The sequence below is a fragment of the Leopardus geoffroyi genome, chromosome B1 (assembly GCF_018350155.1).
Source record: "Leopardus geoffroyi isolate Oge1 chromosome B1, O.geoffroyi_Oge1_pat1.0, whole genome shotgun sequence".
Classification (NCBI taxonomy): Eukaryota; Metazoa; Chordata; class Mammalia; order Carnivora; family Felidae; genus Leopardus; species Leopardus geoffroyi.
The window spans coordinates 48,500,141-48,514,726 of record NC_059327.1 but is presented as its reverse complement, the minus strand read 5'-3'; the positions used below and the strand labels follow the sequence as shown (position 1 = coordinate 48,514,726).

Genomic DNA, 14,586 nt, shown 5'->3' with positions numbered 1-14,586 from the left:
CAAGATAAATAAATAAATATTAAAAAGTCAGCCACTTAACCGACTGAGCCAGCCTGGCGCCCCGCGTAATGATGAATCACGCCTATCTGATAGAGTTGCTGTGGGGTCAGAGCTAACATTTGCAAGCAACTTGGGCCTGCGCTTGGCTAGTGGTGAGTTTCCTGTGACTGTTGTCATTGTCACTGGTTGCTCATCACCATCACCATGATCATCAGCCTCACCCTCCCTAGGATGACAAAGATGAGCCTGGCTCACCGCTGACTCTTCCTGACCCCCCTTCAGCAGCAGCTTCTGGAAAGGTCCTGTGGGCTTAGCTGCCCCTGTCCCCTCTCTTCCATCCCTGGGGCCCTCTCTCTCTTTCATCCTACGGGCCTAGGGAAGAGAGGCATCCGCTGGGAGAGGCGGGCGGAGCAACTTTACTATCCCTGCAGGCAGCCTCCAACACAGTGAGGGGGAGATAGGAAGAACCACTAACATCTCCAAATAAATGCAGAAGGAGATACACTGAAATGAGGGCTGAGGACCCCGGCAACAGAGGGAGACAAGAAGAGGCCTGGGCAGGGAGACAGTGGGGGCGGTAGATGGAGCTGAGACTAAATACCAAATCCCAGACAGGCCCTCTCTGCACACTCTGAACTGAAACAGGCAGAGTGTCTTAAAATGGCAAGCAGATTCTTCTGCTGTCTGCAGTGGGCAGCGAGCGCGGATGGGGCCTCCACGCAAGACGTCAAGCAGAAGTTCCTGCCAAAAGGAAGGGCGCAGACACTTACTATAGCCGGCCTCCTTCTCTGGGGTCTGAAAGGGAGGAGAGAGAACGTGTCACCAATGAGGTTCGCGGGACACCTCACCCCCCACCTTGACCTGTTCCCCACGCCCTCAACTGTGTTCTTGGAGGTCATAGCTGCAGGGGGACACCGGCGAGCTCTTGTCCCAGGGGCCGGGAGAGCCCTATGGCAGAGGAAGGATGCACTGTGGGTGTCGATCAAGCAGGAGCTCAGGAATGGAGGTTCGTGGAGATCCAAGTAATGGGAGAAGTCAGGCTCCCGAGGTGAGAGGCAAAAAGGGAACGGATGGGCAGGCAGGGGCCCTGGGGCTGGGGGTCCCGCTGTCTCCCATGCCTTCCCAGGCCTTCGCTTTAAGGCAGAACCTTCTCCCGGTGACTTACCAGCGGGGACTTATCGTTCATGTACACCATGGGGTCCTGCAGAGGAGGAAACCAAAGCAAACGACTTAGGATTCTAGAACTGAAAACCCCAAGGATGCATGGAGGGCATTCACTCTCATCATCCGGGGAGGCAAGAGGACACAGATGGACACGGTGGTGTGGACATGGCTCCCGTTCAAGTACCTTTATCAAATTATGCTCAGCAGCGCTGCGGGCGGGGGTGGGAGGGGGGAAGTTGGGGGGCCGAGGGGGCTGGAGGGCGGGGGGGGGGGGAGAGGGGGCGGGGAGAAGGTGGGGGGCCGAGGGGGCTGGAGGGCAGGGGGGGGGAGAGGGGGCGGGGAGAAGGTGGGGGGCCGAGGGGGCGGGGAGGGGGGATGAGGGGGCGGGGGGTCCCTCCCCCCCACGACTCAGTGGCTTCTCACCAAGGATTTCTCCTCCTGCCTCAGCCACTGGTAATCTTCCACCATCTGCTTCTGCTGTTTGTCCAGGATCTGCCTCATCTTGAGCCTCTCGGCCTCCCATAGCTGCTGGGCCTCTTCTCGGCTGCTGGGTCGGATGAAGTCCTCCTCCTGAGAGGTCAGCGGGGAGAGAGGAGAGGACCCGATGAGTCCCGTGCTCAGGCCCAGGAAGGGCAATCCTCAGAAGAGCCTGTGGGAGCCACGAGCCTTGGCCTCGCCAGCTGCTTTCTCATTGGAAAGTTCTTAATTCCGCAGCCGTATATGCACACAGTTATTGGATCCGTCAGCCCCGAGCACGTGCCCCTGCTGCAGTGTAACCTCGAGCCCGAGAGCACAGCACTGAACATGCGTTGTATTTAAACAATGGCTCGATCTGCTAATACAATTTCATTTTCAAATTACCGCCCTAATGTTATTTTCTCAGTTGGCACTTGTCGTGGCTGCTGTCACTTAATAAATTAAAAAATGCAAAGCCAGTCTTCTGGAAAGCCTTGGGTGCTTATCGTCACCCGAACACCGTGGCAGTGGGTCTGGAAGCCCTGAGGAGCTGTGGTGTGGCTGCAAAGCTGTCCATACAGGGTACAGGCTGAGGGAAGGGGCAACGGCCAGCGCCTGTGTGACCGCATCTTTTTAGGAAAACATACTCTTTACTATGTTTTAAACATTTATGTATTTACTTACTCATTTACTTATTTATTTGAATTGAGAGAGAAGGAGAGACAGAGTGGGGGAGGAGCAGAGAGAGAGAATCCCAAGCAGGCTCCATGCTATCAGTGCAGAGCCCTACTCAGAGCTTGATCTCATGAACCGTGAGATCATGACCCGAGGCCAAAATCAAGAGTTGGACACTCAACTGGCTGAGCCACCCAGGCGCCCCCAAAATGTACTCTTTTTTTAAGCTAGTAGCTTGGGTTATTTAGCCAAAGGCTAAAAGAAATGTATGAACTAAAAAAAAGTGGAGAACAAAATTTAAAGAAATATGGATCTATAGATATGCAATAAATGCTTCCTTTCCCTGGCTTCATTAATCTAATCTCCGTCTTAACTTGTTTAAAGGGCTTCGGAGCAATAGTTTTACCTGCTATTTCTTAAACAGAAGGTCTTACAAGGGCACCTGGGGGGCTCAGCTGGTTAAGCTACTGACTCTTGGTTTTGGTTTGGGTCATGATCTCAAGGGTTGTGAGTTCTCTCTCTCTCTTTCTCTCTCTCTCACTTGAGATTCTCTCTCCCCCTCTCTCTGCCCCTCCTCTGCTCATGCTGTCTCAGTCTCTCTCAAAACAAATAAGTAAACTTAAAAAAAAAAAAACCCATTTTAAACAGGAGGTGTTACATGTTTTCTTAGTACTTCTTTTCCCTTAATCTTCCCCAGGGTTCATTTACATCTTTTGCTTTTTTCTGCTGTACATGATTACCTTAGCCTCCTAGACTCATGAGTGCTATATGTCATTTTTTCGAATGCATAAAGCCCAGGGTGTGCTTTGTCCGGGGCAGGACCTTTCTATGGCATTCAGACCAGCGGCCTCCTCAGATCCTTGCTTTTAAAGTGGCCATTTTACATACAAGTCACTTGCATAAATTGCTAAAAATTATTCTCTATCTACTTTAGCAAGCCATAATCTCTGCCAAGCCTCTAAAAAAGATTTTCCCAACCAAACCCTCTAAAATGCACTTGAATATAACAACACAGTTTCAAATTAGTTATATTTCTTAGCGCTCACTGAGTTTCAATCACGGCTCTCAATTTCTAACAATACTTCTCCCCCACCCCCACACCCACTCCGCTGCAAGTTACATTTCTTGCTGAAATATTCTTTGTTTGTTAATCCATTCAACAACTACTTATTAAGCAACTACTATGTGGCAGGCATAGGGCTGGGTGCTGGGAGGGCAGTGATAGTAGAATATGCAATGTCCCTGTTCTCATAGGGAGAACTAAGGAATAGTTAGCCAGGACTTTCTCAACCTCAGTACCATTAACATTTGGGACCAGATAATTTTTTTTTCTTGTAGGGGGGTGTAGAGAGGCAGACAGAGAGACAGAGGTGAGAGAGAGAGAGAGAGAGAGAGACAGAGAAAGAGAGAGAAAGAGAGATGCGGGGGGTGGGGAGGGAGAGGGGCAGAGGGAGAGAGAGAGAGAATCTTAAGAAGGCTTCACAATCAGCATGGAGCCTGATGTGAAGCTCGATCCCATGACCTTTGGGATCATGACCTGAGCCAAAATCAAGAGTCGGATGCTCAACTGACTGAGCCATCTAGGCGCCCCAAGATAATTCTTTATTGAGGAAGATTTCCTGTAAATTGTAGGCTGCTTACCAGCAATTCCACCCACTAGATACCTTTGGCATCTCCCCAGTTGTAACAAAAATGCCTCCAGACATCTCCAAATGTCCCCTCTGAGGTAAGATCACCTCAGCTGGAGGCTATTGAGTTAGACTTTATTTTAAGACAAGTTTCAGGACATAAGAGTATTTTATAATCATAGAATTGATAAAATAAGTAAGATTGATTTCAGAGGCTGATGCTCCAGAATGAGGGTATTTGAAGGTTATAAATACCCATGGTTAAATGTCAACACCTGCAAACACAATGGTATGGCTGCCCCAGGCTATTGGCAAATAGTAACACAGGAGCTAAGTGTAAAATATTGTGACTATCAAGCTAGGAATCTCAAGGTAAGACGAGGCTAGACTGAGAGAGACTAAATGCTGGTAGAAGAAGTTAGTAGTCAAGAAAGCACTGTGTAGTTTTGTAAGCATTAAAAGAAAATTCCCAATACTCAAATACCTAGGGTGCCCCAAGTCTGATCACCATCTCATCAAATATTTTAACATGTATTGGAAATTTTTTTCCTAGGACTTAAAATTGCATAATAAAACTCAAGGTGAACATTAGATTTTTAACAATTAATTACTTTAGGGCTTACTTGCCTACACGGTACCTCAGGTATTCCTATCAGGTAATGGATACTTACATTGCTGGTCACTTTTAAAAGGAATCGGGTTCCGGTGATACCTTAAAGTGACTCTCGCAAAGCTGTGAGTCCTTCCATATTTTGGCTACCTGCCTCCCACCTTGCCAGTCTTATTTCCATATCCAAATGCATCCTCCTATGTTCTAGCCAAACAGCCCCTGCACTTGCCCTGTGGCTTCACCTCACTCAGTCTTGGCTCCTACTGATTGATGACTCTTTCATCCCCCATATCCCAGTTTCTTCCTGTCCAAATCGTCCCCATCCTTCGAGGCCCAGCTGAAAAAAAGAAGCTGGAAGCTGTTCTTCTCTTTGACCTCCCACTGCACCTTTGCGCTACCTCTGTGCGCCACTCCCAGCTTTATGGCTTGCATCACAGGTAAGTGTGCATGCACCTGCCCTATTCCTTCTGGCCACCTGGAAGCTCACTGAGGGCTGAAGTCTCTCCTTCTCCCTTCAGCACCTAGGACAGTGCCTGGCTAACTGGTCCTGCACAAAGTAGTAGTTTATTGAATTTTATTATTAATTTAAACCTCAATTGTGGTTTAATCCTTCAAGAGAAGGATTGCTGCCATCCTGACCCTGGTGTGGAATTCTAGATTCCCAGATGAGTAAGGCAATAGAGTCAGTCAGGACAAAAAATAGTTTTTGTGGGAAAACCGTCTCTGATTTTAGTTAAATGCTTTCAAATGCTTTACGGGAAGCCTGTTATATCTTTCCAGCATTTTACCTGAAAGAGGTTTTCTTAGTCTTTTAGATGTATACCATAAAATGGATTTTGCATTTTTTACTTTTTTTGTTGTTGTTTACTGAAAGAAATGTTCATTATATTCTTCTAGGCAGACATTCCTTATGGCAAATACTTCCAAATCCCTGACACAAAGGCCTTTTTTTTTTTTTTTTCCCTGCTGCACAATCTGTCTTTATGGAACTGAACAAAGTTCTTATGGTGAAGCAGGGATTAGATAAAGGCAGTGCCACCCTGGAAATGTGCAAAGTAGTTTTTTCTAAAAGGACACACTTTAGAGCAAAATTCGCTAAAACTCAACTACAAATAGAATCAAGGACAGGAAGGTGGAGGAACTGAACATTCTAAATTATAGTGCATGCTTAAAACTTCAGTTTTATTATTGTTAAGTATATGTTAAGATATAAATTGGTTAAATTAACATAAAAGGGGAAAGTGAGCGAGGTCAGGGGAAATTTTAGTCCACGATAGATCTTGCTGCCTAGAATTCTAAGTTATCTTATGCATTTAAAAATTTTCCTAATTTGAGAATAATAGTACAGAAAATAGAGTCAACATACTTTCCTCTATTTTTCAAATCTCTTGTAATAAACGTGTAGTTTTCCCAAAAAACTTTCAGAGTCAAGTGTACTGAGCCTGAAGTATCACTCTTGCATACAGAGATAGAACTAAAATAATGCATTTGGTTTGTTTTGTCACAAATCAAGACCCAGTTTAGTAAAGTATATCAAATATTCATGCCAGCTGACCATGGCTCCATTGAAGAAGATGGGTGCTGAAAAGGGGCAGGTGGGCGTCACTTTTATATGCAAAGCTGCCTTTTTTTTTTTTTTTTTTTTTTTTTGCGAGACTTGACAATCAGAAGCCAGTCCACAAGACCTCACTGGCAGTTATAACAAAGACATGACTGGGAAGGGTGGCTTAGCCCCACACTAACCCCCAAGCTCCTTCCCACACAACAGCAACTTTTACAAAAGCAGCAGAAGTAGAGCCACAAGGAAGCCTTTCCATTGACTGAGGAGAGATTTAGCAACCTAAGCAATCACGCAGGAAGGGCAGAACTGGGTAGAGCCTCCTGGATCTCCGGCACCATCAGGTTTGGTTGCCATCTGCCCACAAACCTCCACACCACCCCAGGGCTCAGGAAAGGGGAGATTTGACACCGATTGCCACAGCACCAGAGTATGGACAGGGGCAGGTCCAGGCCAGCTGGGTGTCCTTGAGAGCAGAGCCGGGTTTGGCCCCCAGCTTCCAGTGTGTTTGCAAAAGAGAGGGCATCACAGAGCCCCTTGGTGGGCTGGCTGGTGCATTAAAGCATGGAGGGCACCTCCTGACCCTGAGGATGTAGGGTTTCTGGTGGCCCAGACGCCTCCCTCTAGCAGCCTCCTCAGTTCGGGTTAGGACCCAGCATGCAGAGCCCTCTTACCCGCATGCTGTGGCGCTTGAAGACATTGTGCCGATGGAGAGGTGGGGTGTGCAGCGAGTTTACAGGAGATGGATACTCCATAGGGCTGGTGAGCGTAGGTGAGCTGGCACACAGACCCTCAGGGACCTATTCAGGAGAAGCAAAGAAGCACCAGGCACAGGGACAAGGCAAGAAGGTGGACGATTAGCTGCTACAAACATGAGCACAGAGAAACATTAATGGACACCATTGGAGAAACAGGACTTACTCTTCAGGAGCTAATAAAGAATGTGGTGTAGGCATTTCGTTGGTCTTGTGATAGGGCAACACACGTGGCTCTTGCCTAGCGTCTGCACCACTGCTGTGGCTTCTTTTTCATCTAGCATCCAACCACCATGATGCTCTGCATACCATGGGGTCCACCTATGTTACTCACCTACTGAGTCCATGTCTCTGCCTTTAGGACTCTTCAGAAAAGAGCTCTGTTTCATAGTCATGTTGCAAACTGAGAGATATGATTAGCCCACAGAAATGTGTGTGTGTGTGTGTTTAATCATTATTTTAAACATCACACAAAAAGGTATGATGCTTTTTAGGAATATTGCTTCTGTCTTCTGCATCAAGATTTTTTTTCTTTACAGGACAAAAATGTATCTGTCAGTTCTTGGTTAGCCTTGTTTTGGTACTGGAGCATTTCCTTGAGAAATATAGGACCATGGGACAGCACATTTCTGTAAGGAGTACCAGGTAAATAGATATTGTTTCTATTGGTTGAGATGCTCCATTGTTGAGCAGTGACTCTGAGCTGAGGGATGTAAGAGAAGAAAAGAGATGGGCCTTGGCTCCCTATGACTGAGATGCAGGACTGAGACACAAGACAGACATTCTCAGACAGGGACCAACAGCTTGGGAAGATCCCATGTTTGGTGATGATGGAGGTGTGAGGAAAGCTCAGATGGAGACTGGTTCTGCCCACCTGGGTTTTGCTCAGGGCCTCTGAGGGGAGCCCCAGGGAACAACTCCATTCCCTGGGGAATACCAACTGTCCCCAACTGCCTGAAATTCCTTCTCAGAAAGGTTTCTTCAGGGTAGGGGGCCGAAGAGGCCTTCAGCATAGAGAGGTAGCTGTAGGCAGGCACACAGAGCAACAAACACTATGGACAGAGGTAAGTCTTAGCTGAGGACAGCCTGGTAGAATTGCATTTTGATATCTGGCACTCTGAGTTCAAATTCTCTTGTGGGTACCAAAGAAGAGTCAGTGCAGGACATCTCCTAATAACCCAAGCAGGTAACGGCTACTCCTCAAAGGCACAAGAATGGAATTTCAGGAGGGCCTGAGATAAGAAATGGCCCCAAACTTTCCCGGCCCTCTGGTTACATGTTTACCTGGAACTGCAGCTTGGGAGCCAGAAGGTTGGTTTGTGGAGGGGGTCTATACTTGGGCCGGCTGGGCTGGAGAGAAATCACAAAGATGAGTCAGTCCATGGCTCTCTCCCTGAGTGACGATGCTCATCAAAGGGAATACTAGATTGGACACAGGTCAGGCTTATTCAGAATGAAGGAGACATGAGGGGCAAAATTATCATTAAAACCATTTGCATTCACTTATTGAGCACATACTATATGCTGAGTGATAAGAAGGTACAAAGAAACCAGTCTTCCTGTCCTCCTGGGGGTCATCACTAATTGAAGGGTTTACCAATCTCTGTTGTGTAGCTTCTTTAGATATGGGAATACCTGTCAAATCAGCTATCAAAAGCCACATACTTTCAGAGGTAACAAGTCAGCGAGGCCTCAGGCACTTGCGGGGGCTTCATGGAGGAAATGAAAACTGAGCTGGGCCCTGACTGAGGGAAGGGGCAGGGCATGCCAGGCAAGGGGGACAGTGAGAAAAGGTCCTGGACCAGATAGGGCTTTGTTATGGACTGAATGCTTGTGTCCCCCACCCCCAGATTCATATGTTGAAGCCCCAACTCTTAGTGTGATGGCATTTGGAGGTAGGACCTTTGCAACATAATTAGGGTTAGATGAGGTCATAAGAGTTGGGGCTCTTGCTCCCTCTGCTGTGTGAAGGCACAGTGAGAAGGTGGCCATCTGTAAGTCAAGAAGAGAGTGCTCACCACACAATGAATCTGCCATCACCTTGATCTTGGACTTCCCAGCCTCCATACTCAGTCTACTGTATTTTGTTATGGAAGCTTGAGCTGACTAATATAGGCATGGTCCCTCAAAACCCACCCACCTAATGGCACGGCAAGCAGGGCACTGGATTCTGAGCCTAGAGATACCATGTAGGGCATGTACATGGAAACTGAACATAAGGGATTAAGGGACACTCCCCATTCATGTGCCCTCAGGGACATCTAATTTGTCCCTGAAAAACACCAGAAAGAAAAGTGCTCCCGCCCTGCAAGGGCAGAGTTTACAGGGTGGTTCCCTGCCCTAGCTTCTCTCTGAGAGGTCTGCTGTCTTGGGTCTCAGATCAAACCAGCCAGGGGACCCATGTGATGGGTGCTGAGTTCAGTGCTGATGGACAGTTGGGTTGAGGGCCAAGAGGACTATTGGAGTACATCCTGCTTATGCTGGAGGAAAAGGGAGGAGGGTACATAGGCCAAGATGGGCTAGATGGGGACCCAGTTCTGCTTGATTCACAGGATCCATGAGACCAGGGCTTTGTTTACCTTGGGTGGGGGTTCCTGGTAGGCTGTGGGCTCCAAGATTTTGGGAGGTCGGTAACGAGCATTCCTTTCCTGCTCTATAGCGATGTCCTTCTCCATCTGATAAATGTCACTGCCAAGGAGTCAGGTCAGATAAAGAAAGAGGAATAAAGTTAAAGATGCTCCTGGGACCTCTTCTCTGCATTCCTTCCTCAGAAGCCCGGAGAGGCCCAAAGAAGGACCACTGGATCCCATTTCTGTTTCCTCTGCAGAGTGGCCAGGGAAGACCCCTCTGAGAAGGCTGGAAGATGGATCCTGAGGCTGCTCCCCCAACAGTGAAGTTGGGAAAATCACGTGAATGGATCTATGATGGGGAAAAAGTCCTTGGAGAGCCAGTCCAACAGGGTAGTGCAAGCATGTCTCCTACCCACCTCCCCCTGCATCTTGCCTTCCTGTGCTTACTATTGGCACCAACCCCCTATGTGGATTTCTGATATCCCAGCCAACTTCATAACCAAGGCCTGTGTTCTACATCTCCTATATCTCCTATTTTTCATTAAATCACCCATCAACACATTCCTGGTACATATTAATGAGAAATGGCTATGGATTCATTCCTGGGTTAGCTATGTGCATGCTTCTTGCCTTTCTTACCCAATCCGGTGGTTCCCAACTTGAGAGTCACAGACCCTAGAGGACTCTGGAGTGATTACAGGGAGTCCATTAATCCACATGTTCATATGTGTACCAAGTATTATGTGCTACTGAATATACACTATTTGGTTTTGTATTTTCAAGTGTACAAGCAGTATGTTATATATTATATTAAAAATTCATTATATAGCTTAATACATTTTGCCAATCAATAAATTCTGAAAATATAACTATTGTTACAGGAAGGAATTTTCAAAGTTTGACATTAAATGGGCTCTTCTTTCCGCCCCCCCCCCCCCCAATTAGGAAACACTCATCAAATCCTTTCTTAACTCTAATGGAGGACTGCCAGGCTATAGCTTGAGCAGGGGTGGCGGGGGGGGGGGACATCCTGGGGTCCTTGGGGTCTTCAGATATCCTTCCAATTATACCTGAAAGCTTGCTTCTAACTCCATCCATGGAGGAGGCTGGCCTTGTTCCTCTCATAGGGCATGCCTCTCAGCCCATGGAGAAGCACCTGTCGTAGCTCCCCGTGGTTCTCAAGCCCCCAGGGTGAATTAAGACACCCCCCCCCCCACCCTCATCACCCCAGAGCTTTGGCCCTTTCAAATTACATCTTTCAAATACTTTTCCTGGAACACTTTGGCTTCTCTAATTTGACCAAAGAGATCAATCTAAAATTAATCAGGAGTGTCAACGAAGGGAAAGACAGGTACAGAGAGGTCTTTTAAGCTGAAGGCCTTGCAGACTGTGTTGGAATGCCCTGCAGACAAATTCAATGTCATTCCCACTGCCTTAGCTTGGGCAGTTCCAGCATGCCCCTTGGGGTAACTCCCCAAAAAGTAGTTGCCAGGAACTATTTTCTTTCTCTAAAAAATGCCAATGTGTTGACTGCAGTGTTTAAAGCCATGGTGTTTTGAATGTTAATGAAACACTAGATTCCCTAATGCAGGGGCCAGGAAGCTATTGCCCACAGGCCAAATCCAGCCCCCTCACCTATTTTTGAATGGCCCCAAACTAAGAATGGTTTTTATATTTTTAAACGATTGAAAAAAATAAAAAGAAGAAATTTCATGACATGTGAAAATTATATAAAAATTCAAGTTTCAGTTCCCCCAAATAGTCTTACTGAAATCCAGCTACACTCGTTTATTTATGTATTGTCTATGGCTGCTTTTGAGCTATAATGGCAGAGTTGAGTAGTTGTAACAGAGACCATATGGCTTGCAAAGCCCACAATATTTACTATCTGGCTGTTTACAGAAAAAGTTTGCTGACCCCTGCCCTAAAGGATGCCAAAAAAAAAAGTCAGACCACCCAGGGAGGAGTTGTCGGCAGGGAGGCCACCAAGAAAACAGGGAGACCCTCTAAAATGTATTCTGACAGCACCCTTCACCAGGGACCTCCCAGTACCCAGAGAATAATGGCTCTTGGGTGAGAGATCAGACCTCCAGGCTGCCAATGCTCCATTTAGAAGGGAGAGGCGACCCACGGGTCACTGTCTTAACAGTCAAAAATCAATCACTGCCTTCTCTACTCTCTGGGAGGAACAATCAAATGCAGAGGAGAGGCACAGGGTGCTGCTGGGGGTGCGGGTCCCATGCCCGAGCTGGGCCTCCTGTAGGACACACCCCATGTCTTTGTAAAGAGCACAGGTATGTCAGTGAAAGTCTGGTTCAGACTTTGGGTTCTAACCTAAAAAATATTTTTGGAGCACTTACTAGGAGCTTGAGGTTGAGACATATCGAGATGGTGAGGCTTACCCAGGCTCACTGTGTCTGATGGTGAACTCAGTTTCCCTCCCCTGGCCTCTGGCAAGCTGCTGAGTCTCTGTAACATGTACTGCACCATGCTTCTGCTGGGAGCACCAGTCATTTCCACTTGGATGTGTGACTCCGTGTTGGTCAGAGGGGAGGTCCTGGTGGCAAGTCCCAGCCCCACCCGCCACTGCCACTGAACCTGAATTCTCTCATCCGTAAGGTGGCCAACTGCATGTTGTTTAAGGAAATACATTGTAAGAAGGGCTCTAGAGGAGACTGGCTCTCTGGGGGCCCTGTGCCTGCAGCCCCCCACCCCTGCTCCATGGTCACCTGAGGTTGCACACGAGCTCAGTGAAGCGGGGCCGCTCACTGGGGTCGTAGTCCCAGCAGCGAGTCATGAGGGTGTAGAGAACAGGTGGGCAGAGGTCGGGCTTGGGTAGCCGGTCCCCCTTCTCGAGCACCCCGATGACGTCCTTGTTCTCCAGCCAGAAGAAGGGCTGCTTGCCAAAGCTCAGGATCTCCCACATGCATACAGCTGAGGGCAGGAGGAGAGGGCTCAGGACCTGCTCTGGGGAGGACTCATGCGTAGAGAGGCCAGTGCACCCTCCTCAGGGAAAACTGTGGCAATCAGACCTCCCGTGTTCCCTAGCTTCCCCCTCTAGCATCCCTGGGGGCTCACCGTGGTGGTCCATGGAGGGACCAATCACCAGCATCTGCAAGTGAACTAGGGCTCGCCTCCCTACACCCCGTTCCCATGAAGCTATTAGGTTTTGTGGGGCCAGGAGGAGGGGGCAGTCAAAGGCATGTCATTGGGACTCCACCAGTCCTTCTCATAGGAGGGAGTGAAGCCTCTATGCGAAAGCTGGTGTTTGAAGCCTAGCACCAACACTTGCTGCCTACACGATCATGGGCAAGCCCCTGGCCTGCTGAGCCTCAGTTTCCTTATCTGGAAAATGGGAATAATAATAATAATGAGATTTATTGGGCTGGCTGTGGAGAACCGAGAGGGAAAATCTATGTGGCTGTGTGCTCTGTAAGGGTCTGTCCATCTATCACCTGGTCTTGTTCTTACCTCTCCCTTTTCCTCCTTCTGAGAACAAACCTCAGAGTTTGGCTTTGAGGATGCCCTCCAGAGCGTCCCCACATCAGTCCCCGGGGCTGGTTGGTGGAGTGCATGCTCCCCTCGAGCCTTTTTCGGGAAGATGAACCAATACTGCCCAGGCAGGCCCTTAGCCCATGTTGCCTCCAACCCACCACTAGTAGTGGGACTTCTGAGACTTCTCAGGGGCCACAGCAACAGAGAACCCTTGCAACCCAGGGGTGGGGGTCCCGACCCCTGCCCCCGGCACCCCCTCATAGCCTGGTCATGGAGGGGAGAATCAGAACCCTTTCCCACACTCTGCTGAAACTCCACTCACCGAACATCCAGACGTCACTGGCTGTCGTAAAGCGGCGGAAATTGATGGACTCAGGGGACATCCACTTGATCGGGAGACGAGTCACAGAGGCTTTGGGTGGGCAAAGAGGTTTAACAGGGATTATTTAGGGAAGAAAGAGCCAGAATTATCCGGAAATACAGCCTATTCTCCAGAGACCCTTGGCCTGCCTGGGCTTGACCAACTGTAGTCTCTTTCTTTCTTTCTCTTTTTTTTTCTTTTTTCTTTTTCTTCTCTTCCCTTTCTTTTCCTTTTTTTCCCTTTCCTTTCCTTTTTTACCCTTTTCTTTCTTTCTTTCTTTCTTTCTTTCTTTCTTTCTTTCTTGTCTTTTTCTTTTCTTTTCTTTTCTTTTCTTTTCTTTTCTTTTCTTTTCTTTTTTATTTTCTCTTCCTTTATTTTGGCTGCAGAGACCTCTCCAGGGACAAAGCAGAGGCCAAACTCCCCTCACCTTTATAATATTCCTCATCCTCAATGTACCGGGAAAGGCCAAAGTCCCCCAGCTTCACACACTCAGGGGAGGCCACCAGAATGTTTCGCACGGCGATGTCCCTGGGAGAGAAGTGTGAAGGTTCAGAATGTTTCAGAGAGACAGAGACAGACAGATGGACAGACAGAGAGATAAAGGGGAAGAGTGCTGGCCACAGTCCCAGCCTCCGGACCAGAACAGGGCCACTTCTATGGGTCAGCCCTTCCCTGACCCACTGAGTTGACTTGCTGAAGCCCTGCTCAGGCGGGAGGCTAGACTGGCCCTCAGGTCCCGCCACACACAAAGCCCTCCACCATCTCCCTGTTGAGCTTTCTCTCCCATCACCCCTTCTCACGTGGTTCCAGTGTGAAGCTTATTTCAGGTCCCAGGACTTGCTCCACACGCTTGCCCTATTGGCTATATCCTGCCCCCTGCCAGGGAGGGAGTCACCCTGCTGGTTCTTCAAGCAACTTTCCCGATCACAATTATTCTCCCATTTCTGCAACTCCATAGGACTGTTGGCTTTTGTCATGGCAGAAAGCAACAGCTTGCAAATACCCTTCACGGAGCATGAGGACAGCCAAGACCACCCAAATGCTTTACACATTTACACAACACTCTGGGTTGTGACATGAAGACCCGCAGGCCTCCCTGGCACAGAGGGGGAGACAGGGGCACAGAGAGTGGAAGGAGCTGGCCCAGTAGGTTCCCTGTGCGAAAAGGGGTCAGCCCAGGCAGCCTAACCCCAGAGCTGAGCTCTCACTCCTCCCCAGGGAGAATTCAATGACTCAGTTTACCTCATGTTCCTGGCATCATTTCTAACCCCAAACCGGCTTGTCTGCTTGCTCCTCACAGGCAGGTTCTGTTCC

General features: G+C 48.4%; 1 protein-coding gene across 6 annotated transcripts in view; it reads right to left on the bottom strand.

The window, feature by feature from the left end:
• Positions 1-14,586, bottom strand: part of PTK2B (protein tyrosine kinase 2 beta) — a 125,781-nt gene that overhangs the window by 5,140 nt on the left and 106,055 nt on the right. For 4 of the 6 annotated variants that reach the window (XM_045461156.1, XM_045461166.1, XM_045461185.1 and 1 more), the window contains 9 exons: positions 13,700-13,800; positions 13,234-13,323; positions 12,146-12,350; positions 9,426-9,534; positions 8,131-8,196; positions 6,766-6,891; positions 1,588-1,734; positions 1,166-1,201; positions 771-795 (listed from right to left, as the gene is read on the bottom strand). In XM_045461156.1, the coding sequence (XP_045317112.1) occupies positions 771-795; positions 1,166-1,201; positions 1,588-1,734; positions 6,766-6,891; positions 8,131-8,196; positions 9,426-9,534; positions 12,146-12,350; positions 13,234-13,323; positions 13,700-13,800 (905 nt within the window). The remainder of the gene's footprint in view (positions 1-770; positions 796-1,165; positions 1,202-1,587; positions 1,735-6,765; positions 6,892-8,130; positions 8,197-9,425; positions 9,535-12,145; positions 12,351-13,233; positions 13,324-13,699; positions 13,801-14,586) is intronic. The other 2 variants (XM_045461176.1, XM_045461195.1) reach the window with 1 other exon arrangement.